The sequence below is a fragment of the Pleurodeles waltl genome, chromosome 3_1, assembly GCF_031143425.1.
Source record: "Pleurodeles waltl isolate 20211129_DDA chromosome 3_1, aPleWal1.hap1.20221129, whole genome shotgun sequence".
In the NCBI taxonomy this organism is placed as follows: Eukaryota; Metazoa; Chordata; class Amphibia; order Caudata; family Salamandridae; genus Pleurodeles; species Pleurodeles waltl.
In genome coordinates this window covers 1909548832-1909576256 of record NC_090440.1, presented here as the reverse complement: position 1 = coordinate 1909576256, position 27425 = coordinate 1909548832, and the positions used below count along the sequence as shown (strand labels likewise).

The following is a 27425-nucleotide window of genomic DNA, read 5'->3' as shown; positions in this document are numbered from 1 at the left end:
TAATGCCATTTTAACTCTTCATACTTCATACACTGAAGTAGACAGGAAGGCAGAAATGCAATATGCACAAAAAAGTATGCGGTGCAATTACAATTCTGAGCTATTCCAGCTGCACTGCCACCATTTGGATGCATTCTTCTAGATTTTAGGCATATGAATTTGACGATTTCTTTTTCTTTTAATTTCAGAGGTATTTTTTTTCTCAAATTCATGGTTCTGTAACTTTCTCTCTGCTGTGCTGTGGAGCTATATTTGTACTTCTGTTGATCTCTGATGTTGGATGTGGTGGTATATGATGTTGGTGTATGCACGGATGATGGTGGGTGTGTTGGTAAATTACAATATGTATTTTCACAGTATATGGCCTACGACAGTGTTTGTGTTGGAGTATGATGGTGTTTGTGTTAGTATATGATGTGAGTTGTGTCCGCATATAGTGGTTGGTGTGTTGGTGCATAATGTTAGTTTTGTGGACTTAAAATGGTGGGTGTGTTGGCATATAATGTTGGTTGTGTGAGCTGATGATGGTGGGCCTCACTTCTCCTATGGGACCTCCGTGTGCCCCTCATCTCCCCTACAACACCTTCAGTGTGCCGCCTCCTCTGCATGTGACCTTGCCCGAACGCACCCCTATTTCTCACCTTGTGTGCCTGGCAACCCTCTGTGTGCCCCTCCACATCCATGCAACCCCTGCGTGTTCCCTTTCTCAGCTCCTCTGTGTGTCACCCTGCCCCTGCATTCTCCATGTGGGCCCATAGCCTTCTCTGCCTATCTTCTCTGAGCCCTCAAAGCCCTGCAGTCCCTCTGTGTCACCCCACCCCTCTGTGCTACCCTGCCCAACCCCTAGTTGCCCTGAGTGCCTCATGTTTACAGCACTTTCTCTGTGTTTCCACTTTCTCCCCTGCATCCCTTTTTTGTGTCTCGCATCCCCTGCAGCCTCTGTATGTACCCCGGTCATCCCCGCAAGCCTGTGCATGGCATCCTTCCCCATCCCTGATGGCCTTTTGTACGCCCAAACCGCCCGTGCAGCCCTTCTATGTCCCTGCCCCCTCTGCAGCCCTCTGTGTGTTGCCACTTTCCTATATGTGTACTGGCCCCTTACTACCCCCTGTGTACTCCAGTCACCTTGTAGCACCTGTATGCCACCGTGTGCTGTTCCTACAGTGCCCCTCTGCCACTGCAACCTCCCTGTGTATGCTTCGGACATCCCCTTTATGACATTGATTTACCTATAACTGTTGTGCCGTTTGACAAATAACCACAACATCTGGCATATGGTTAGCATGTTTAGCTTAGTCTTGGGATTTTTTTATTCAGTCAAAGTGGAGGGCAAAAAAGAGTTAATTCGCCAATAGATGTGGCATAATTTGATGAAACCGTATGAAATCCTGCAGACATAAAGAATGTTAGTCGCCTGTGAGTGTGGCACGTTTCATGCAGATCCTACAAGGAGGGGGGAAATTAAAAAGTGAGCAAAAATATTTTCATGTATAATAACTTTGGTACTGAATCTTTACAAAATGTATCAGGCTGACTCCCGTTGCAGGAATCTAAGGTTTCAACTGGGTCTGACAAGGGAACAAAGCTGAAGGGTGGATGGGTAGTCAAAAATACTTGCTTTGGTGCAGGTTCACGGACCTGCCCAACAAGTGGCAGACACCTAACTTTTTTAGCCCACTCATAAGAGTTTGAGTTTCATGCACATCTGTCAAGGGAGGGAACACTTAAAGGCTGGGTGTAAAAAAAGAAGGGTTCTCTAAATGTCTGCTCACTTACATTAAAAAACAAAGCCTCAATTTGATGTGGAAGATTTTTGCTGTCATCATCTGTTTCGGATTTGTGGTACCAAATTTGGGTCCCTGGATTTGAAAACTCTGATTGGCTGGTCACACCAAAACATTTTCCATTGCAAACACCATAAGAGGTTACACAGCTTGGTCTCTCTGTCCCATAAAAAAGGGAAGCGCCAGAAAGGGATAGAGATACCTCCCCTGACCCACTGGACTCCATTTGTTCAAAACAAACTTTTAAAAGTATTTTTTGCTTTGGGTTTACAGATCCTGGACCAGGGTTCATGAACCTTTGAGCAAGAGTTCAAGGTTTGCAACCCCATCTCCTGGGTCCATGGACCCTCTGTGAGGGCTCTTGGACCATTGTTTGTCCCGCTCTCTGGCTCACAGAACTGAGAATAGATTTTCAAACCTAGCAGGGAACAAAGGAGGCCTAGTAGATATATTAAATAGTGCCAAAGCTAGTAGTAGATGAACACTTTTTGACCTCTCTTGTAAATGAGCCCATCTTGACAGATTTGCTTGAAACTCCTAATATCAAGAGTAAACTAAACTTGCTACATGTCTGCGAAGTGTCATAACGATTGATAAAACTGTGCCAAAGTTAGTAGCAATTTTTGTTGTTCCTACCTTTAGTCCCCCCGTCCCCTCAGTTGTCAGATCTGCACGAAAAATGAGATTCCTGTAGTGGGTTGAACTTTTAACTGTGTGTCAAAGTTATTTGCACATTAAAATGTTATGCCGCCTCTTCAGTCTACCCCGCTTTATGGATCTGCACGAAACTTGACATGCCAACAGGAAACTAAACATGGTAAATCACTGTTAGAATTCAAAGGGATTTGTGTAAGCGTGCCACCGTTATTGACAAATGAACACTTTCTGACTCCTGCATGTAACTGTGCCTTTGCTTGACAGATCTGCACAAATAAAAAAATTGAGAGTTTGCCAAATTTTCTGCAAATTTGTCAAATGTCACTAAAAGTTATGCCCAAGTGACAAACACCTTTTCAATAGTCAAGACAGCTCTAAATTTGAACTCTTCGATGCCCTCTGCACATTTTTGAAACTCTAATATCTCAGAAAATAATGACTGGGTGAATATCAAATCAAAGAAAACAAGGGCTTGTCTCAGAGTATAGAATCCTACTTTCATACCAATTTGGTGTAATTCCATTCACAGGTTTTTGTTGTAGCTAGGTGGAAAATTTCCCAGGGGAGCTAAAATGAGAGATGCAAATTTTTACAGATTTGCATGAAATTCGGCATTTCAACCCTTATCCAGTTTCGCTAAGGGTATGCAGAATTTTGTGCACATTCATCAACAGTGCCCGAGTTATTTACAATGCAGAAATACATTTTCTTTGTAAAATGTACTTTAAAAACATAGGTAAAGTTGAGCTGTGGGTAGAACACATATGAGATATTATAACCTACCTTTAAAAAAAGCAGAAATTCAATGAATAACTGTTAAAATGCCGTTATTATTACATAAAATCTCAAACCTCTGAAATGAAATTTGATTAGCTTGCACCTCAGTCTTCCACTGCTTCTGAGATCCCTGTTATCACTGATGCAACCATCCATGATACTTCCGTAGACATTCCTTTTGATTTCCCTAACCCTTAGTGAATTCCAAACTAGTGTTTTTACTAGTTTTAGTTTCACTAACGATTCACTAATCCTTATTGATTTCACTAAGGACTAAAACCCTAATGATGAGTTATTTGCGTCTACTGTTTTTGTTACAGTATTTTTTTGTACCAATTATATTTTTATCAGTTAAATATAATGTTTTTACAAAGTGTCTTGGTCTGTAATGGTACTTGTTTTGCGTGGGTATTTGCTGTAGGTAAATAGTTAGCCTCTAAGCTCTAAATCAGGCCTGTTGTGTCATTACCACAAGTGTATCCGTATGTAAATCTTTATTGTTTAGTTAATAAAAAACCATAACAATATACACAATATTAACAAAAATATATAAAATCATGTGAAATAAATTAGTATTAAAAGTCCGACCAGACAATGTGTCTGAGGTGCAAGTGTAAATCAGGCAAGATGTAGCCAATACTGTGAGTTCGCAACCCCCTCAGACCCAGGCGCGACTTGTTGCGCTCTGAAGGGGCAGGGCGAGTGTGGCACGCCCAGGGAGGGACATTTAATTAAAAAATAAAATAAAAACGTACCTGCTCCATTGCCGCGACACTCCTCTTTCCCTCATCACTGCAGGCACAGGCTCCCAGTTGCCCTGCGGCCAATTCTGACTCTGCTCAACGCAGCATTAGGATTGGCTGGGATCACCCAGCCAGGGCGCTCCCAGGCAGACTATGAGCCTGTCCCTGCTCTCGGCTGGAGAGAGTGCACAGTGCACATGTGTGTTTGGCCGGCCCAAGAAGGCCGGCTAAACATACAAGCACACTGAGGGGAGTGCACAGTGCACTCCCCTCATCTCCGTCATCCCACATGGCCCCACCCCAGGATAATAAACTATGGGGGTGATTCTAACTTCGGCGGGCGGCGGAGGCCGCCCGCCAAAGTTCCCCCACCAAAATACCGCTCCGCGGTCGAAAGACCGCTGAGGGTATTTTGGGATTTGCCCTGGGCTGGCGGGCGGCCGCCAAAAGGCCGCCCGCCAGCCCAGGGCAAATCAACCTTCCCACGAGGACGCCGGCTCAGAATTGAGCCGGCGTAGTGGGAAGGTGCGACGGGTGCAGTGGCACCCGTCGGGTATTTCAGTGTCTGCATAGCAGACACTGAAATACTTTGTGGGGCCCTCTTACGGGGGCCCCTGCAGTGCCCATGCCGTTGCCGTGGGCCCCGCGGCACCCCCTACCGCCATCCTGTTCCTGGCGGGAGACCCGCCAGGAACAGGATGGCGGTAGGGGGTGTCAGAATCCCCATGGCGGCGGAGTGCGCTCCGCCGCCATGGAGGATTCTGCAGGGCAGCGGGAAACCGGTGGGAGACCGCCGGTTTCCCGCATCTGACCGCGGCCGAACCGCCGCGGTCAGAATGCCCTGCGGGGCACCGCTGGTCTGTCGGCGGTGCTCCCGCCGACCCTGGCCCCGGCGGTCTCTGACCGCCGGGGTCAGAATGACCCCCTATATGTTTTGTTGTAAAAGGTTTGCAGCTTCTGCTGCTGCTGGTGAGGGGAGTTTAGGGGGGACACTCCTTCACCATAGCAGAGGAGCCATCGCTGCTCAGACCTTTTACCCATCTTAGCTGGCTACTGTTTTTTGGGCAAGCAAAGCTCATTGTGCTGTTTGCTCAGAAATAAAATGTGAATACAGTCTTCTCACATATATGTTTTTTATTTGCAGGCGATGGTCTCTACAGTCCTGAATGTCCCGTCCAGCAGAATCAAATGCCACGTGAAAAGGGTTGGTGGTGCTTTCGGAGGAAAAATGTCTAGAACTGTCACCTTAGCCTGCATCACTGCTGTAGCAGCCAACGCGTAAGCACATTATTTAGGGTTTTTTTCTGGCCTTTTCTGGTTTGCAAAAATGCAAGACGAAAAAAAAAAAAAGAAAATGAGTAAATAAACGTTCATCACGTAGGAGAAACAGTGTAACATAACTGTTTGTACTGGTGAACATTTACCCCATATCTCCTCTTTATGTCCAAGGGTGCAATGAAGCCAGGGTTTCGATCCAATTACACACTTGATTAACAGTCAATCTAATTAAGGAAACAACACCCTAAATGCACGTATGACTAATTCGTGGACAATTACAGTCCTCTGGTAGGTGCGTACGGAGTAACTACTGAGTCCGCGTGAACGGCATTTACCGCGGATTCACAATTACCAGGTGGTTGTATGGGGTGTTACACCCCCCCTCATAAATATATTTTATACTAAATAGTTGGGTGAAGGTACTTTCAGTCGGGTATGGTGAGATGGCTGTCGAATTTCAGCTAGAATTTTGACATACACTCACAGACAAAAACATACACACAGTGTCGCTCTCCTCTCTGTTTGGAAGTTTTAAAAACAGTTGGTTATCTTACAACATATCATCTTTTAAGTAACCCTAACAATCCTCACTGATGCCTCCCCTTAAGCCCCTTAAGCCCCCTCATGCTCTGCTTCTAAAAATTTTTATTTTATCACGATATGCCAGCGTGATTTTGGGGAAATTTGAAGCTCACATCCCCACACCCCCCAATCTTACTGACTAAGTTACGCCCCTGCCAATTAATGCACCATTCTAAGTTTTGGACCTCGAACTGGCACAGTGCACTAACAATGCATGTTTTTCCCGTTGCACAGTGCAAAAACTCAGAATTCCAGCAAACATACACCAAACCTTGGGTCCGGGTTAAGATGGGGTGCATTGTATCAGAGCCAGTCAGTGTGTGTAGAGGTACAAGGCAAGGCTTCCCCCTTTCTCCACTGCTGTTCTCCCTTACCATGGAGCCACTGGCAGCAGTCCTGCGTGACAGAGGTTTTGGTTGGGGTATTCCCCTGGGGGATGGTCTGCACGCGATATCGCTATACGCTGACGAACTCTTGTTGTACTTCAGGGATGTTTCGCGAATCCCCCCAGGGGTTGGGACCCTGTTGCAACAGTTTGCCTCGTCTGGCCTCAGGGTTAATTGGTCCAAGTTATGCCTCTTCCCCTTTGACCCCGTGCTCTCAAATCCAGAGCTTTGTTTCTCTGGGAGTGCGGTTCCTTGGCAGCCCGCGCATTCCGTTACCTAGGCATCCGCATTTATCACCATGAGGACGACCTAATTGATTGGAACCTTAAGAGGGTGGTGTCCTCAATCAAATCCCAGATGGCTTTATGGCAGACGCTGCCGCTGTCGGTGGCAGGTAGGATAGCGCTACTAAAAATGATAGTCCTGGAACGTCTGTTATATTACTTTACTAACATCCCACACTATATTCCTCCTAGTTTCTTCAAGAGTCTGGAGTCTACATTGAGGGATTTTATTTGGAATGGGGGACGAAGCAGAGTTGCGCTTAGAAAATTGTATTTGCCTCTGGAGAGGGGTGGCCTGTCGGTCCCTAATCTGGAGCATTACTATTTGGCCTCTCAGCTCCAATGGGTGTCCAAATGGCTGGCGGGCCTGCACCTCGCTGCACCTCGCTGCACCTCGCTGACACGGCAACTACGGAAGGCCCTTGGTCCCTCATGCAAGTGTAACATTTATTTCACCCATTAGCACGTGTGGCATTGCCGAGACAGTTATTCCTTAAGGTAGCTTTTAGTTGTTATCGTAGGTCTCTACGCCTTGCTGGGGGGGCGGTCCCATTTGCGCTGGCGTTGGCATTGCTGGGCACTCCCCGTGGCTCTATAGTCACGTCGGGGCCCGATCTGCGTGAGTGGCATGCGGCAGAGCTGTATACACTGGGCGACCTCTATGATGATGGTAAACTGATATAGTTTCCTGTGCTGGTACAGGAGTCAGGCCTTCCTGCAGGGCAGTTTTTGCTGTATAATTCACTGCTGAGGTCTTTAGTTAAGTGGGGTGACTTGTCTATTGCTCCTCCCACGCATCTGCTGGTACAGTATATATAGGTGAAGGGGCAGGGACGGCACCTAGTTAGATAGTTTACTGAAGCGCTGCGCTTGCACACAGCCATGGAGTTCGATACATTGTGTGCGGCTTGGGATGGAGATGCGACCACCTCACTCACAGATACGCATTGGAAATCGGCTCTCTCCAGCCATGTTAATATACCCGGTAACTCCATATTCCGTTTGATCCAATTCTATATCATTCATAGGGCATGCCTCACTCCAACCCAAATAAATAGATACTTTGCTCGCCGTGATGCGGCCTGTCCCCGTTGTTCCCACATTGACGCAGACATGATTCATATGCTATGGTCCTCTCCATCCTTGCGCCGCTTTTGGGGGGCGGTGGTAGGTTACCTATCGGAGTGCGCTTCGCAACCAGTTCCATTCACCTGGGAGACTTGTATGTTGTGCCTCTTCCCTAGGGACACGTGGTATAAAGCTGCAGCAAGAATTCTGGACCTAGGCTTAATAAGGGCCAGGAGATTGATAACCCGTCGGTGGAAGTCACCTGACCCACCAGCTGAGCGGGCCTGGAAATATTCATTTGAGGTATGGGCTAGTGCAGAGGGGGCGGCATTGGCAAGGGAATATGCACTGGGGCTGCATAAGTATCTGTTATCAGATAGCTGGGAGACGATGATGGCATGCTGGCGAGGTCTGGGGCAGGGCTCGGATGTGGAGGAATTGGTATGCCCGCCGCAGATGCGGGAGCAAGAGGAGTTGGGTGCTGGAGCCTGAGCAGCCGGTCCGACCTCGGCTCTGGGGCTGTGGTTGCGGCTTATATCGGTGACGGGGGTCTATGGTTTGCGCACATTTCCGCTCTATATTGGTACGAATGGACAGAACAGGGGGGTCCCTGTGCCCTCTGCGACACTCTTCAATCTCAACCTACTGATCGTAGAGACAGTACTCCAAAGTTTGTTCATGTTCTTATTGTCATTTGTGGTTTGCTTAAAGATAAATACTTGCAAGCATAATGTTCTACAAATACAATGATCTTCAAGAGTGGTTTAAAGTGACATTGAGGTATTTGCAACCTTTCAAATTAATCAGGAGATCCATGATTCCAGTGTATGGACTTTTCCGTTAGTGCTCGTCTGTTAATCAATCCTGTTTTATGCAAGCTCTGGTAGTGTGTGGTTAAACCATCCGTTTAAAGACTCTTCTGCCAGTCGCTCCAAGGTCTACCTTTGACAGTTATGCTTATTTGGTCAACCAATAATTCCACACATTTGTTATCCTAATGTTGATGTAAGTCTAAATGTTACAACACGCTGAAAATACTAATAAACAGATTTTTCTTTTTTTAAAAGGCCATAGGCTATATTATTACATCAACCATAAGCCTATAAAGGTATCAGGTGCAACAATTGACAATTTTAACCCCTACGGTGCCTTGGACGAGATCACCTCGTCCTGCACCCTGGAACTGGGGGGAGCCATGTGCTCCCCACCCACCCCCCTGGCTGTGGATGGAAGAGGAAGCCCTTCCCCTTCCACCCTCGACCCCCTAACCCCCCTGTGACATCAGGGCACATCGCGCGCTGACAATCACAGAGGGCCTCCTTCATCGCGCTGGAAAGAGAAATGCAAAGCATTTCTCTTACGATCACGTGGAGGAGGCCCGGAGAGGCTTCAAAGGGAAGGAAATATAAATAATTTTAGGCCATGGGCAGATCGGCCTATTGTTATTAGGCCCAGGGGGGGCAGAAACCTCTAGGCGCCAGGGCTAATTTTTTGTTTGTGTTTTTTTGTTTGTTTGTTTGTTTTTTTAGAGATGGGGAGCGACCCATTAGGCAAGGGTCGCTCCACTGGGGGGCAAATTGTATTTAGACCATTTCTGCCCCCCTTGTGGGCAGATCAGCAGATCCCCCAAGGGGGGCAGAAACCACTAGGCACCGGGGCTTTTTTTTTTGCGCCAATGTCACGCAAGGGGAGCGACCCCGTAGGCAAGGGTCGCTCCCGGGGGGGTGGGGGCAAGTTTATTTTAGGCCATTTCTGCCCCCCCGGGGGCAGATCGGCCTATTGTTATTAGGCTGATCTGCCCCCGGGGGGGCAGAAACCTCTAGGCGCCGGGGCAAATTTTTTTTTGTGGTTTTTTTTTGTGTTTGTTTGTTTTTTTAGAGATGGGGAGCGACCCATTAGGAAAGGGTCGCTCCCCTGGGGGGCAAATTGTATTTAGACAATTTCTGCCCCCCTTGGGTGCAGATCGTGCGATTTTAGGTCAATCTGCCCCTAAAGGGGCAGAAACAACTAGGCACCGGGGATTTTTTTGTTTGTGCCAATGTCACGCATGAGGAGCGACCCCGTAGGCAAGGGTCGCTCCCCGGGGGGGCATATTTATTTCAGGCCATTTCTGCCCCCCCCTGGGGCCGGCTGCGCTAGAGGCCAAAATCCACAGGTAGGCACTTTGTAAAAAAACACCTCTGTTTTCTGTGAAAAAATGTGATGTGTCCACGTTGTGTTTTGGGCCATTTCATTTTGTGGGCGCTAGGCCTACCCACACAAGTGAGGTATCATTTTTATCGGGAGACTTGGGGGAACGCTGGGTGGAAGGAAATATGTGGCTCCTCTCAGATTCCAGAACTTTCTGTCACCGAAATGTGAGGAAAATGTGTTTTTTTAGCCAGATTTTGAGGTTTGCAAAGGATTCTGGGTAACAGAACCTGGTCAGAGCCCCACAAGTCACCCCATCTTGGATTCCCCTAGGTCTCTAGTTTTCAAAAATACACAGGTTTGGTAGGTTTCCCTAGGTGCCGGCTGAGCTAGAGGACAAAATCTACAGGAAGGCACTTTGCAAAAAACACCTCTGTTTTCTGTCAAAAAATGTGATGTGTCCACGTTGTGTTTTGGGGCATTTCCTGTCGCGGGCGCTAGGCCTACCCACACAAGTGAGGTATCATTTTTATCGGGAGACTTAGGGGAACATAGAATAGCAAAACAAGTGTTATTGCCCCTTGTCTTTCTCTACATTTTTTCCTTCCAAATATAAGAGAGTGTGTATAAAAGACGTCTATTTGAGAAATGCCCTGTAATTCACATGCTAGTATGGGCACCCCGGAATTCAGAGATGTGCAAATAACCACTGCTCCTCAACACCTTATCTTGTGCCCATTTTGGAAATGCAAAGGTTTTCTTGATAGCTATTTGTCACTCTTTACATTCCAGCAAATGAATTGCTGTATACCCGGTATAGAATGAAAACCCCCTGCAGGGTGCAGCTCATTTATTGGCTCTGGGTAACTAGGGTTCTTGATGAACCTACAAGCCCTATATATCCCTGCAACCAGAAGAGTCCAGCAGACGTAACAGTATATTGCTTTAAAAAATCTGACATTGCAGGAAAAAGTTACAGAGTAAAACGTAGAGAAAAATTGCTGTTTTTTTCACCTAAATTTCGATATATGTTTTTTTCAGTTGTTATGTTCTGTAGGAAACCCTTGTAGGATCTACACAAATTACCCCTTGCTGAATTCAGAATTCTGTCTACTTTTCAGAAATGTTTAGGTTTCTGGTATCCAGCATTGGTTTAATGCCTATTTCTGTCAATGACTGGAAGGAGGCTGAAAGCACAAAAAATCGTAAAACTGGGGTATGTCTCAGTAAAATGCCAAATTTGTGTTGAAAAATTGGGTTTTCTGATTCAAGTGTGCCTGTTCCTGAAATCTGGGAAGCTGCTGATTTTAGCACCGCAAACCCTTTGATGATGCCATTTTCAGGGGAAAAACACGAGCCTTCTTCTGCAGCCCCTTTTTCCCATTTTTTTGAAAAAAACGAAATTCTCACTGTATTTTGGCTAATTTCTTGGCCTCCTTCAGGGGAACCCACAAAGTCTGGGTACCTCTAGAATCCCTAGGATGTTGGAAAAAAAGGACACAAATGTGGCTTGTCTAGCTTATGTGGACAAAACGTTATGAGGGCCTAAGCGCGAACTGCCCCAAATAGCCAAAAAAAGGCCTGGCACAGGAGGGGGAAAAGGCCTGGCAGCGAAGGGGTTAACTTGCTCTCCATACCTTGTGTACACACTTTGATATTAGAGAAATAACACAGTATTGCAATTAGACCACATGCAGGTGATAAGACATAAGGCAGGCATCATGACAGTATTGCAGGGCTTGTCATCTTGAGCAGCTTGACATAACTCCTTTTTTCTAACATTAGTGTCAAACTATATTCATCATGATCATTTTACAATTTGCTTACGTTTTTAATTATTATTTATTTGTAAACGTTCAGTTATTAAAAATCATTGCATCCCTTATCATAAAAATGATTCGATGGTGTAAAATACTAATAGGAAACAACTTCGAGCTTTGGCAATATTTCATGAGGTCAAATCATTAGATTATAAATGTTTACACAAAAATTGGGGGTAACTAAAATTCATAGTATGTAACATAAAAAGGCGGCAGAGTGGTTGTTCAATAACAGGCCTGTTTGGCTATCATCCTTACATGTGGCGTTCTTAGGGAGCTCAGCCGAAGATGCATTAAGTTTCTTTGCTGCACAAGTCAAAAATTTGACAAAGCGGGCAATTAGTCTGTATTCGGTGACATACAGGGACTCAATCACAGCTCTTCTGCACGTGCAGATCCCTCTTGATATGAAAATGGGTTTTTAGCAAATATCTACGTTCCGTTTGCAAGGCTGGAAAGGTGCATGTTATATGTTCGATTTTCTCCCGTTGATAGTTACATAACCTGCATTGCTTTCTGTCATCCTGGTTCCATCAGCTCGTAGGCAGGTCTGTAGTTGGTAGCTCATTAAGCTGATATGTGATGAGGTGCCATTGGACTGTAGAAGACAAGCCAGCTGCCAGGTAGGTTTGCAGTGCAAGGCTTTATAGCTGTTAATAACAAGGCAGGCATGATATTGCCTTTTTAACATGTTCTTGTCCATGGTGGAGGAGAGCCGCTGCATGGCTTTGTTGGTTACAGTTTTGAAAGTTGAAAAGGAATCTGATGAGTGCCAGAGGTCCCCTAGTTGTAAGGGTGTAATTGACTGATCGAGATAAACAGGGGCTAGGAATGATAGTTCTTGATTTTGGATGTATGACCATAAGAGCTGGTTAAAAGTGTCAGGCTTTGAGCTGTGGGGTTTGTGGCAGAGTGTTACATATGACCCCTGGCGCATAACATTTTGGCTAGCAAGCCTGAGCTCCAACCGTATTTGGGATGGAGATGTGCTTTGTGATAATCTCAAGGCCTTCCTATCTGTTCTTGAAATCAGGCTATCAAGAAGCTGTGCATCCCTGCCACTCAGGAGTTCAGACCCATCTGAAATGGTCAAAATCAGTTTAGCCCTGATTACCTTTATAAGTGGCCTCGATGAGGGCCCAGACATGCACTTCGCCAGTTTTGCAAAGGCTTTTTGGAGAGCTCCTGCTCTGCTCTGGATGTATTTCCTTAGGGACAGGAATGAGCCACAGCAGTCTATTAAAACGCCCAGGTACATGTAGGTGTTATCTTTGGAAATATTGCTTCAGTTAAAAAAACATTCTCCCTCTTTTTTTTATTGTATTCCCTATTGCTAGAAATGGGGTCTTTGGTTGGCAATCAGGTTACCCCCTGTCCAAGCAAGGACCCTCACTCTAGTCAGGGAAAGCTTCACGCTTAATGGCTCTCCACCTTCGTTCCCTGGGAAGTAACCTTCTGCTAATGAAAGCTACAGGTTGATCTAGGCCCTCTTCATTAAGCTGTGAGAGTACTGCTCCTGTACCATGCTCTGAGGCGTCTGTTTGCACAACAAACTCCTTGGAGTAGTCAGGTGCATTCAGCACAGGTGCTGTGCATATGGCAGCCTTCAGGGCATCAAAAGCGGTCTGGCAAGTCTCCGTCCTGATCACCTTCTTGGGTTGCTTCCTGGAAGTCAGCTCATTCAAGGGGGCAACAATGGTGCCATATTGTTTGACAAACCTGCTGTAATAGCCAGTGGGGCCTAAGAAGGCTCTCACCTCAGTCTGGGCTTTAGGAGGCTCCCAATCCAGAATGGTGTCAATCTTTGGCTGTAGGGGTGCCACCTGGCCATTCCCTACCTGGTGTCCCAAATACACCACTGAACCCTGCCCTATTTGGCACTTGCTTGCCTTAATAGTGAGGCCTGCTTTTTGCAGGGCCTCCAACACTCTGCAGAGGTGCTGCAAGTGTTCCTCCCAAGTGGAACTGAACACTGCAATGTCATCCAGGTATGCTGCGCTGAAGTCATCCAGCCAAGTCAACATCTGGTTGACCAACCTCTGAAATGTGGCAGAGGCATTTTTCATCCCAAATGGCATCACTTTAAACTGGAAGTGTCCATCTGGGGTAGAAAATGCCGACCTCTCCTTGGCCCCCTCAGTTAAGGCAATCTGCCAATACCCAGACGTCAAATCAAACGTACTGAGGTATTTGGCAGCTCCCAACCGATCTATGAGCTCATCAGCTCAGGGGATGGGGTGTGCATCAGTCTTAGTGACTGCATTGAGACCCCGGTAGTCCACACAGAACCAGAGTTCTGGGATGGCACCAGGAGCAGCAGCCTTCGGGACTAAGACCACAGGACAGGCCCAAGGACTGCTAGAGAACTCAATCACCCCTAGGGCTAACATCTTAGACATCTCATCTTTGATGCTAACCCTGACCTTATCAGTCACCCTGTAAACTTTCTGCTTAGTGGGTGGACTGTGCCCAGTGTTCACATCATGTGTACACAAGTGTGTGACCCCTGGAATCAGGGAGAACATGGAGGCTAACTGTCCCAATACCTGGCAACAAACTCTCTGCTGCTCTGCGGTCATGGAGAGGGAGAGGTTCACTCCCTCCACAGACCCATCTTTCTCTCCTGCAGACAGGAGGTCAGGAAGAGGTTCACTCTCTTCCTCCACTTCATCACCTGTTGCTAGGAGCATGGCCAGTTCAGTCCGCTCAAAGTGGAGTTTGAGATGGTTCACATGCAGGACCCTTAAGGGGTTCCTGGGAGTCCGCAAGTCCACCAGGTAGGTGAATTCACTCTTGCGCTCCACCACCTCAAATGGCCCAGTCAACTTGTCCTGGAGTGCCCTATGCTCCACTGGCGCCATCACCCCCACTTTTTGCCCAGGTGAAACTCAACCAGAGTGGCATTTTGGTCATACCATTGTTTCATATCTGCCTGGCTGGCTTCCAGGTTCTGTTGTGCGAGACCTTTCAAGCAGGCAGTATGGTTTCGGAAAGCCAGCAAGTTGCTAAATACATCCTGGGGAGGTTTATTGGGGGCTTTCTCCAAGCCCTACTTCATCAGACTCAAGGGTCCCCTAGAAGGGTGGCCATACAGCAACTCAAAAGGACTAAAGCCAAGTCCTTTTTGAAGCACTTCCCTGTAGGCAAAGAAAAGGTATGGCAAGAGGACGTCCCACTTCTGCCTCAAGGGCTCTGACAGGCCCATGATTATGCCTTTCAAGGTGCGATTGAATCCGTTACCCGACCATTGCTTTGGGGGTGGTAAGGAGTGGTGAACTTATAAGTTACCCCACACTCCTGCCACAGAGGTTTCATATACGTGGATATAAAATTGGTACCCCTATCAGATACCACTTCCTTGGGGAACCCCATGTGGGTAAAAACCCCTATCAATGCACGACCCACCACAGGGGAAATGATTGACCTCAGCAGAATGGCTTCTGGGTACCGGGTGGCATGGTCCACCAAGACCAGGATGAACCTGTTGCCCATGGCTGTCTTGGGATCCAGAGGCCCCACAATGTCAATACCAACCCTTTCAAAGGGGGTACTAGCTACAGGAAAAGGTTAGAGGGGAGCCTTATATTTTCCCCCACTCTTACCACTTGCCTGACAAGTTTGCCAAGACCTACAATGAGCATCCGAGTGCCTGCTCATTAGGGGCCAGTAAAAGTGGGTAACAAGCCATTCAAAGGTCTTGTCCTTCCCCAAATGTCCAGCTAAAGGCACGTCATGAGCCAGACCCAGTAGAAAGGCTCTCAAGCACTGGGGTACCACCAGCACAGGGGCTGTCCCAGGCTCAGCATGCTTAGGCTCACTGTACAGGAGGCCGTCCTCCCAATAGATCAGGTGAGATCCTGGCTCCTTGCCAGCCGCCTGGTCTGCAGCCTACTGCTGCAAACCCACTAGAGTAGGGCATGTCTTCTGTGCCTCACAGAATGCTTCCCTGGTGGATCCCCCTTCCTGCTGCCACTGAGACAGCTCAGGGACCTCCCCAGTTCAGCCACCTGTTCCCCTGTAGGCTCTGGGACGTCATCCTCAGGCTCCGCCTCCTCCCGGACCATGGGGACTTCTGGGGCCGGTTTTCCATGCCCCTCGCCCTTCCTCTTTTTGGCGGTCCCCTGTTTCAGGCTCCAGGAGCTTCTGACCACCTTTCTGGGCTGCCATTGACCTGGTGGATACGCATACCTACCCAGGCAGATCCAACATCTCCAAGTGTGACCTGTGTTCCACCTCCTTCCGAGGGGAATCCTCCAGGTCATTGCCAAGCAAACAATCCACAGGCATGGTTGGACTCACAGGTACTTTTAAGGAACCTGAGACCCACCCCCCATTGAAAGGGCGCTCTGAGTTGTCCACTGCATCGACTTGGTGAAGTACATGGGGATCTATCTGGACTTCAGACCCCAGGTGACTCCTCACTGTAGTCAAACTGGCTCCTGTGTCTCTCAGAGCCTCCATCCTCTGTCCATTAATGGTCACCCACTGCCTATACTTGTTAGTGTTTTCAGGCACGAGGTTCTCTGGACCATCTCACTGTCCCTTAGCGAGACAAGGGTCATCTCAGCTGTCTCCCACTCACCTGGAACCAACTCCTCCCCAAGCGTCACACTAGCCAAACCCTGGGACTGCGCACCAGTGGGTGCCGGTGTACTCTTAGGGCATTTGGGGTCCACCCTCACATGACCCAGCTGGTCACATGCATAACACTCCCTTTGGAGAACCATGGCTTCTTTTCTGGGAATCCTGACCCTGGGAACTAGGTTGGGGCCCTTTAGAGAACTTCCCCTGTTTACCCTTACCCCCCATTCTTTCTGAGAGGGACCCTGCCCACCCTTGGCGTGGTCTCTCCCATACCTCTTGTGGACCCTGGTGCTCTCCCTGCTTCCTGCACAAGCCTCCTGTCAATTAGGTGCTGACGCAGCTCTGGAAAACATAAACTGTACAAGTGCTCCCAAGCAATTAAATTGTAAAGCCCCTCATAAGTTGTCACCTTACTGCCCTTCACCCAACCATCCAGTGACCTGCAAAAGGAATCCACACACTCCAACCAGGTTTGAGACTCTTTCTTTTTGTAGGACCTAAACTTGTCCTTATCCTGCTCAGGGGTCAGACCAAATCTTGTGAGTCGGGCTTCCTTTATTATGGTGTAGGTGAGTCCCTGAGGTTCCTCTAAGGATGTCAAGGTGTCCCTCCCATCTACCTCAAAGTGCTTCCACAGACCCGCCCCCCCCAATGAGCTTCAGGGACCAGATTCATTTGGAAAGCACACTCATACCCCTTGAACAACAAGAATATGTCATCCTCCCTTGCCCTAGTCTTTCACTAGGTCTTTTGGAATATGCACCCTTCTCTCAGGCTGCACTGTGCTGTTGCTGCCACCATCCCTACTAGACTGGCTCCTCTGATCCAGCTCCCTCAAGCTAAGCTCATGAGCCAACAATAACTTTTTCTCTTCTATGGCCATCCTCATTTTCTCCAACTCCAACTGGTGAGCCCTCTCTGCCTGTCTGTCCTACAACTCTTCAGGAGTCAGACCCTTGAATGACATACTACTACCTGCCCTGGAGACCCTCCCCCTGGACCTAACAGGCCCACCCACTATGCCATTGTGAACACTCTGTGCCTCCTCCTCCTCACCCTCATCCTCGTCCTCTGTGTGCCCCTCAGCTTCCTTGGCTGTCACCCAGGCCCTCAGTGCCTTTTGCAGCTCCTCCTTCCTGACGGTGCTCTTAATGGGACAGGCAACATCCTTACAGAACTGTTTAAGTTGGGCAACTGTGTTACTCTCCAGTTTCCTTAAATCAAAAGCAGCTCCAACTGATGCATCTCCAGACTGAGACATAATGAAGAGTTAAAAGTGCAAAGTTCCAAAGGCAGAAAACAAGTTCCCAAATGGAGTTCAAAAGTCAATAAAGTATTACCACCAAATGGAAGTAGGGAAAAATCTAAAAAAGAGAGAAAAACAAAAATCACAAAGATAAGTAGCATTTGGTCACGTAATGGTCTGCACTGAAAACAGTAGTGTATACTCAATCACTGTATGTCAAGTACAAATACAAGTCCCATCCTCACAGTTGATCACCAATGTTAAAAATGGGGTCTTTGGTTGGCTGTCAGGTTACCTGTCCAAGCAAGGACCCTCACTCTAGTCAGGGTAAAGGAGAATCACTCTTGGTTAACCCCCGCTCACCCCCTTGGTAGCTTGGCACGAGCAGGCAGGCTTAACTTCAGAAGCAATGTGTAAAGTATTTGTACCAACACACACAGTAATATAGTAAAAACACCACAAAATGACTCAACACAGGTTTAGAAAAATAGCCAATATTTATCTAAACAAAACAAGACCACAATGACAAAAATTAGACATACACAAGTCAAGTTATGAATTTGTAAAGATTCAACTCAAAAATAGCACTTAGAAACACAAAATGCTTCTATGAGGTGATAACACGGCGTCGTGACGGAGGCGTTCCCAGCAATCCGATGCCAGTGGGGCTGGGTACGGAGTCACGCAGACCCCCAGGTACAGGACCTTAGTAAAGTGTGAGAACAGCCGGTGCGCGAAGTCGGGGATCGCAGCATCGTTGGATCTAAGGCGGCATCAGTTCCGGTGCTGCGGGGCAAAGGAGCGGAGGTGTAACAAAGAGGCATTGGGCCCTGGCTGCGCAGCAGTGGAGGTGTGGCGGCGTCAGGGCGAAGCGTTGAATCTGCGCACTTCGGGCAGAGTCGGTCATGATGTGGTGCGGCGACTTTCACAGAGACGCGGACTTCGGCGGGGCCGCCGCAGTGTCAGGCCTGCGAGGGTCGTCGCACTCCAGCGAGGACCACGGAGTCGGTTGCAGGCGGCGTCATGGGATTTGGCAGCGGCGTCGGTCCGGAGTCGTCCGAAGTCGGTTTTCTTGGATTTTCACCAGCTTCTCCTTTCAAGGGCCCAGGGACTGGATAGGGCACCACTTGTCAGGACAGGAGTCTCAGAAGAGAGTCCAGGTTCTGGTAGGGGAAGTCTTTGATGGCCCTGAGACTTTAGAACAGGGGGGCAAGCTCAGTCCAAGCCCTTGGAGATTCTTCTCAATCAGGAATGCACAACAAAGTCCATTCTTTGTCCCCTTTTACAGGCAGAAGCAGCAACTACAGGATAGCTCCACAAAGCCTAGTCACAGGCAGGGCAGCACTTCTCCATAGATCTTCTCCTTGGCAGAGGTTCCTCTTGACTCCAGAAGTGATCTAATCTTCAGGGTTTTTGGGGGTTCTTCTTATACCCCTTTCTACCTTCGACATAGGCCTATTTAAAAGGAAAGTCTCTCATGTCTGTGGGATCCTGCCTTGCCCAGGCCAGACCCCAGACACACACCAGGGGGTTGGAGACTGAATTGTGCAAGGGCAGGTACAGCCCTTTCAGGTGTGAGTGACCACTCCTCCCCTCCCTCCCAGCACAGATGGCTCATCAGGATATGCAGGCTACACCCCAGCTCCCTTTGTGTCACTGTCTAGAGAGAGGTGCAAACAGCCCAACTGTCAAACTGACCCAGACAGGGAATCCACAAACAGGCAGAGACACAGAGTGGTTTAAGAAAGAAAATGCCTACTTTCTAAAAGTGGCATTTTCAAACACACAATCTAAAAACCAACTTCGATGAAAGATGTATTTTTAAATTGGGAGCTCAGAGACCCTAAACTCCATATTTCTATCTGCTCCCTAAGGGAATCTGAACTTTAATAATATTTAAAGGCAGCCCCATGTTAACCTATCTGGGTACCAAATCAAAAGCCGCCTTGAAGTCTATGAAGCAGATATAGAGGAGGGTAATGTTTGATTTAATATTATTGATCATAAGAGAAACTGTCAGTATATTGGTGATGGTGCCCATTCCTATTGGCATGATGTTGTTCTGGAATGCCCAGATCTTAAGTTCCTCTGTGAATGATTCAATGTGGGGGAACAACGGACTATTCATGAGTGTTTAATCTATTATGGATTTTGAATGTGCAGTACTATATATGGGACAGGATGGCTTGTCTTTTTTCAATCGTCCGTTCAGATTTCTAGAACCAAAATATCTACAGTGGTTAATAAATGATCCACCCTAGTGGTCTTTTTTAGGTTTTCTGGTTTAGCTTGATATGGTATCTTCCAGTAGATATTGTACGTGGTTGTTATCTCATAAATCATGGGCGTGATAAATACATTTGCATTCAACTTGCCTGTGATCAGTAGATAAGTGTCCAAGTGCCCTGCTGTGATCGTCTTGATGACCGATTGAAAATTGTGGATGAGGTCTCTTTTTTGCTTTCTCAGTGGTTTATGTAGTCTTGGCTGTTACCTTGTTTCACTACTGAACTCTGAGACAAGGGGACGGGGGTAGGCGTTGTTCCAGTATTCCATTACCTTAATCCCCATTCTCAAAACTGCCACTTTTTCGCCAAGACAAGCTGGGAAATTGTTGGTGAAACCCATGTTATCTGTGTCGGATCTTTATCCTGCTTGCCTCGTCTTGGTAAAAAGGTTGGCTTTGCCGACAGTGGAGCAGATTTTCATGGTATAGAGTGGTGTGGAGTGTCATGGAGGGATGTAGAGTGGAGGGGCGTAGAGTGGAGTAGAATGTCATACAGTGGGAGTGTGTAGAATGGAGTCAAGTGTTGTAGTGTTGATGGAGTTGCATACACTTGAGTAGAATGTCAAGGAGTAGATTGTTGTAGAGTAGAGTAGCTTAGAGTGTTGTGGGATGCCATTGAGGAAGTAGAGCGCCATACAGTGAAGTAGAGTGGAGGGGCATAGAGTGGAGGGGCATAAAGTGGAGTAGAGTTTTCTGGAGTGGCATACAGTCATACAGTGGAGTACAGTGACTTGGAATGGAGTAGAGAGAAGTGGCTTAGAGTGGAGTAAAGTGGCATGAAGTGGCATAGAGGGAGTTGCATAGAGCAGAGAAGAGTGTTGGTGTTGTCTAGTAGTGTAGAGTACACTATCGTAGAGTGGAGTGGCATAAGGTGAAGTATCGTGGAGTGTCATAGAGTGAAGTGTCAAAGAGGGAAGTTAAGTGTTGTAGAGTGTAGTGACAGAGTGGAGTGGAATGCTAGAGTGGAGTTATGTAGGATGCCAAGGAGTGAAGTGGCAAAGAGTGGCGAAGTAGAGTAGAGCGGGGTAGTGTCTCAGTAAAGTGGAATGGAGTGAAGTGGCGTAGAGGGATTTGCATGGAGTAGGGTGGAAGAGAGTGGAGTAGAGTGTTGTAGACTGGAGTGGCATAGAGTGGAGTAGAGTGTCATAGACTGGAGGAGTATAGAGTGTTGTACAGTGGAGTCGCACTGAGTGGGGTAGCGGTTAGTGGAGTAGAGTGGAATGGCATAGTGTAGTGTAGAGTGGAATCAAGTGTCAGTGTTGAGTAGATTGGAGTGTCAGAGAGTGCAACAGAGTGTTGAGTTGTAGAGTGTTGTGTTGTAAAGTGGAACAGTTAGAGTAGAGTGGAGTGGCTTAGTGTTGTAGAGTCCCCATTTTAGATGGTCAGCCCCACGTTTTGCTGCTTGATGCTGTTGGTTTTGGCCTGCTAATCAGACCTCAGTGCCAGTGCTCTTTCCCTTAAATTGTACTGTGATTTTGTAAACCCAATTGGCAAGGCCGTTACCACCCCTGTAAGACCCTAGTAAATGGTACCAATGGTACTCCGGGCGGGGATGGTAAAAGGGTCACTAGTGCTGCAGCATTGATTGTGCCACCCTGCTTGGCCCAAGTAAAAGCAAAGGCTGCAGAGATGCCTTGTCAGCCTACACGAGCAGTCTGTTTGCTTGAGTTTGACTCGGCCCACACTAGGTGCAGGCAGAGTCCCTTCACTGCCCATAGTGCAGGTCAGTCAACTCTAGGCAGGCTTCCTGTAGCCCAGAGGCAGTGTGCACTGTGTTACGAGGGAGAAAATATATACACAAGCATATATGACCCTGTGATAGCATTAAAAATGGAATGCTACTGCAAGTGACCGGTGGTCCATAGGATAACATAGGCTTGCACCTGGGCAAACCCCAGATGTCCAGGCGGCTTGACCAATTTCTCCCATGTTTGGTGTCAAACACAGTGCTTTTTAACCCTGAGCACGATTCTCAGGCCCAGGATTAGCTAGCATGTACCCTGGTGTCGTCCTTAGAGGATGACCACCAAGTTGCCAGCTTTCTCTTGCCTTGGGGGCTCCCCTGAGTCATTTGCCATCAAGACAAGAGTCTGCCCTCCTGCTGCTTGTGCTAACGCTTCCCCCAAGACAGAGACAAAGGTCCTGGGCAGGGAGAAGGTCACACCTCTGCCCTCCCAGGATGGCTAGTGTTTACACTGATCAAGGCGGTGAGCCTCAAAGACTTTCATCACCCTTGATATGTAATATCTTGTCTCCCACTCAAGGACAAAACCCTTCCTGCCCTGTCAAGGCTGACAGGTGGGAAAATTGTTATTCAGGAGACATGCACCTCCAAGAGGCTAGCCACACCTTTAGGAGGTCTGTACAGCCAAGAAAAAGGTTCTGTCATGTTGGCAAACCTTGAAATTAGAGGCTTCTGGGTAGAAAAACGATGTACTCCCACAGGAAGTCGTCACCTCAGGGGCAGACTACCTGCAGGAACCAGTATCTCATTCGCCACTGTCCCTCACACCCTTAACGCCCCCTAAACTAGGATTTAAGGGGCTCCCCTGGCACCAGAACCTCAGTTCTGACTTTGAATCCGAGAAGAGGCACAGAGAAGATGCCGACAACAGGACTTTGGACTCCGCTGCAGCGCAAAGAGAGGACATTTAAGTGCCCTGAGGAGACCATATACTGGAACTGTGTGTTCAATGTGTGCCCGTGGCAAACACTCATTGTTCCCAGCAAGAGGGACTCCAGTGAATGCCAGGAACTGAAGCAGACTCCCCTGACTGGTGGAACCAGTCACCTGCAACCTGCCGAAGAATCGTCATGCTGCGTCACAAGAAGTGCAACTTGTCGGGCCCATCTTGAGTGAGCCTAAAGAAAGTCAGTGACCTTCACCCCATGAGATGTAGTGTGGCTCACACCAAGTTTCGAGTCACTACACCACTACTGTCGACCTCCAGCCAACAAAGTACTCGTGGATTGCTTTTGCCGCTGACAAGGCATTTCAGTTGCCACCTCAATAACCAACCCCTTCCTGGACATCATTGACTCCAGAACAACACCCAGCAATGGTGACCTACATTGGCAACAACCCCACTGCTGAGATCCTGCATCCTGAAGAAGTTGACTTTTTTGGAAGTGGCAAAGCATCTTGGTGCGACCCTCCTTTGATTGACAGCTGCAAGGCTACCTCTGCACCCGGAGCCGTCGGACGTGGTAGCAAAGTTCCAGCTGTGGAATCCAGGTTCTGGGACCCCAGAGCCCTCTACTTTCCAAGAGTAGAGTGTAGATCCACCTCCATGTGTGTTTTTTTCAAGTGCTGCAACTTCGGCAGTGCCTGCGGATCCTGTCAGCATCAAGGACAGCCAGAGCACCTCTGCATCCAGAATCCCTGGGCAAGGTAACAAAATACTTTCTGTTGAGACTTGGTCTAGGGATCCGCAAGAACATAACTCCAGGTGGGTTCCACAGAACTCACCACCAGTGACTGATTGCACACTGTGATTCCCAATTGACTTCAATGGTATCCGTTTGACAACTAAAAGTGCATCTATTTTAAAATGCTTTAAAAATTCACAACTCTGTATTTAAGATACAAAGTTCATTTTGGTGTCTAAATAAGAATACAAAATCTGCTTTATTTTTCTAAATTCTTGTTGGATTTCTTTCAAGTCATGTAATTTACTTATCGTCCAATTTGGTGTTGTGAAATGCGTTACACCTGTTCCTCTAAGTAGCTTGACTGTTCTTTGGCATTCTACTAGGGCTGAGCTAAGGTTTACTGGTGTGATCCCGAGGTCCACTTATAGGTAATGTGTTAGTATTACATGGTAAGATACCCCCCCACTCATACCACATAATACCATCACCTTGTTATACTTAGAGTATTATGTTGTAGAGTGAAGGGGCGTAGAGTGGAGGGGCATAGAGTGGAGGGGCGCAGAGTTGAGTGGCATGTCATAGAGTGGCATGGAGTGGTATAGAGGGGAGTGGCTTGCAGTACAGTGGAGTGGTGTAGAGTGGGATAGTGAGTAGAATGGAGTAGTGCATCGTAGAGTTCAAATAACGTGGAGTGGTGTAAAGGGAGTTGTGTAGAGTAGAGTGGAGTAGTGTTTTAGAGTGGAGTAGGGTGTTGTTGACTGGAGGGGCGTAGAGTGTCCTAGAGTGGAGTGGCATAGAGTGGCGTGTTGGTCAGTGGAGTGACATAGAGCAGTGCAGAGTAGAGTGGAGTGGCATAGCATACAGTGGAATAAGGTGTCATAGAGTGGAGCAGAGTGGAAAGTCTTAGACTGAAGTAGAGTGTTGTAAAGCGTTGAGTCGTAGAGTGTCTTGTCGTAGAGTGCCGTAGAGTGTTGTGTTGTAGAGTGAAGGAGCGTAGAGAGGAGTGGCAGAGAGTGGAGGATCCTAGAATGAATGGTGTGTCGTAGAGTGGCATTGAGTCGAGTGGTATAGAGTGGAGTGGCATGTAGAGGAAAGTCGTGTGCCATAGAGTGACTTAGAGTGGAGCAGCTTGAGTGGAGTGTAGGGGCACAGAGTGGACTTGCATAGAGTGGAATGTTCTATAATGGAATGGTGTGTTGTAGAGTGGAGTGGAGCGGCGTGTCGTAGAGTAGTGTGGAGTGGAGTACCTTAGAGTAAAGTTGAGTGGCGTGTTGTATAGTAGAGTGGAGTGGCGTGTTTTAGAGCAGTATGTCATAGAGTTTCTTAGGGTGAAAGGGTGTGATGTAGAGTGGAGGGGCATGTAGTTGGGTAGAGTAGAGTGGTGTGTCGTAGAGTAGCGTGTTGTAGAGTGGAGTGGAGTTGGCTAGAGTGGAGTGGTTTGTCTAGGAGTGGAGTGAAGTATTGTAGAGTGGAGTGGCATGTCGTAGAAGTGCATAGAGTGGAGTAGGGCGGAGGGGCGTGGAGTAGAGTGTTGTCCAGTGGAGTGGTCTAGTGTAGAGTATGCATGGTGCGGTAGCACACTGCAACTAGGCAACACATTTTCAATTGAAATTACCACTACATTTGCACAGACATACAGTTTTAGGATACAGAAGTAACATTTTTCAGAGGCATATCCATTTGCTAAGCTTTCGCTTGTTTATGAGTCTTTGTGGCAATTGTCCCTGGGAGGTGAGCACTGTCAGTTAATACATGTTTGAGTATGACTAATCGACACAGCACATTTTTCAACAACCATCCTGTGTAAATTGGTGAATGTTACAATGCCTACTGGGTCCTCAGTATGCCACAGGAGACCAGATGTTATTTTACATGACCAAAGAGCTTAAAGGACACAATCTACAAGCCTTTGGAAAAATGGAAAGCTAAGTTGGACATACCAGGACTCAAATATTTGACCTACAGATCACCATATGTGTCATTGGTGAGCATTGAATTATCTCGCCTCTGATACATTACCACTGAGTGACTGTATGTTATGAAAAGCACACAGTCAAGATTAATTGACTACATTCTGGCCTAGCTATCATTGGAGGTTGAAAAAATGCAAATGAGAATGTGTGTGAATTATGATCAAAGAAACGTATACGTTTGCATAGGTTGCACAGTTATGCAGATAAGAAATATACAAGCAGGAAACGATAAAAAACTGAGCGTTAAAGTGCATTGTCATATTTGCTATTGTTGACATTTGCGATGTTCCCTGCAATGCTTTCATAAAACATATAAATGCATTCCATGGTCATAAAGCACTTTCACAGTAAACCCTGAATTTTTATCATTGTAGGTGCAGTTTTCATTACTGTCCTTTCTTTGCTAAATGCACGATAGTAAGCTCCCTACCCTAAGCGTGTGCTCATACTGGCATCTAGTGGCTACTATGAGAACTGCAGTTTGTTGAAAAAATCAGCTAAAGCTTCATTGCTGAACAATAAGGTGTGCAGCATTTATAATTGTTCAACCCTGTCGCCCCTGGCTGGCTTTGGCAGTGCACCAGGGTGCTGCGGTGCACAGTTTCGGAACTAGTGACCTAATGTATTGATTTGTTTTGATCATATAAAGATATTTGTTTCCACCACATTTCAAAATTACAAAAATTAAACATCATTTGTGCTTTCCTAATTCCAATATAGTCTGAAATATCTGCAAAATAAATTTACTGGCATTTGCATTTTGTTGTGTATTAGAAAAAAAGCCTTGCCTTTCACAGCAAGATTGTAACATAAATCCTCTCACTTTGAAGTCAGAGAAAGAAAGGTAAATACCAAGCGCCCTCGGAGACAGAGCCTGACATTTGACCTCTGTCTTTGAATGTACTACAAATGTGACAAGATAAGAACAAGATTTAAAGACCTGTTTGCAGAAAGCGAGCACCCGTGGAAGAATACAGTAAATAGGCTGTGCTGCACAAGAGGGACGAACTCAGAGCTCCTACAACAAATAAAGCCAGCAAATAGAAAGCATGCAAATATGTGTGACAAAAATACAAAGCTAATAGTAATCAATGGGCAGAATTCACTCCAATTGAAGCTTTTGGAATCCCCCAAGAAGTTGTTAGCAAACCAGTAGGTGTTTACCTAAAAACATGGAAAGAAAGGGTCTCCTAGTAGCTCAGATGTCCTGCACTACACGCCTGCAGGAGCCATGCCCACAAGACACAGACGGGAATAAAGAATGTAAAATGAAAGCACGAGCAGAGAATGGGTCATAGGTCTCTCTCTGCACCTGAAATGTGATGGTTTTTATAGGGATGTGGTGTAAGCCCTTCTAAAACGGGAACAGGCTTTATAACTTTTTAGCTCTTTCATCAGTAGATTTGAACCTTTCAGGGATCGAACAAAGGTGGATTACTTTTTTTAAAAAAAATTAAGTGCAGATTCTTAAAATGGTGCAAATGCTATAAGCAAGGCAGACTTCTGTTCGAATGGAAAATGTATTTTTAACAAAAACTTCATAAGTGCAATCACTCCTTTGCAATTGTAACTCGTCCGGTTACGATTGTAAAGGAACACAATTGAATAAAGATAAAAAATGACACACTATTGCCTTTATGCAGACGTTGTCCGTTTTCTGGAGAGAGTTCTTTTTTCTTTTTTTAAGGAGTGTTCCAGGAGCTCTTGACTATATATTGATATTGACTATGGAAGAGAGGAGATGTAGCAGGGTAGGAACTTTTTACCTTCATTTTTATCCTGTCAGAAGGCCTCTGTGTTAAATCCAATAAATTCTACTTTCTGCATGACATTGTAACATTATTTTTTTCTGAAAGATATTTCGTGGGGCTCTTTCAGGACAGGCCGAGCAGTCCGCTGTGTTCTGGAACGTGGGGATGACATGTTGATTACAGGTGGACGCCACCCATTCCTGGGCAAATACAAAGTGAGTGCATAATCTGAAACTGTGTGAGTAAAGAGGGATGCGATAGAAGGAAAGGAGGGTTGGCTGTGGGAGGAACATAGCCTTTTTAAATAAGGGATGCGGGGAGTTATTTGGTGTAGACTATACGTCATAGGTAGACTGGCAAATGGGACATCTGCACATTTCTTACTCTGATAATCTGCTTTCAGTAGAGTAAAATCACTCATGAGTCAAGCCTTTATGCTAACGTACAAAATGAAGGAATTTACCACCAGGTATATGATGCAACCATTATTTTAGTGTGGTATAGTGCAAAGTGAAAGCACCTATATATCATCATAAAAACGTGAAGGTGGCAGAGGTAGTGCGTTGTGACTATCTGCCAGACCTCGGGGTTGTACCAATGCTTGCTTGGAGTGGTTCCATTCGTGTCCTTGTGGGTGTCCATCTTTTTCCGACCTTCTGCTAGTGGAACAAATGCAAACATATTTGATCCTCGCAATAAAGGA

The 27425-nt window shown here is 46.8% G+C and overlaps 1 protein-coding gene across 1 annotated transcript in view; it reads left to right on the top strand.

The window, feature by feature from the left end:
- The window catches only part of LOC138285751 (aldehyde oxidase-like), a 588222-nt gene that overhangs the window by 313520 nt on the left and 247277 nt on the right, over positions 1-27425 (top strand). The window contains 2 exon segments of the mRNA XM_069226091.1: positions 5106-5239; positions 26850-26937. Of these exon segments, the coding sequence (XP_069082192.1) occupies positions 5106-5239; positions 26850-26937 (222 nt within the window).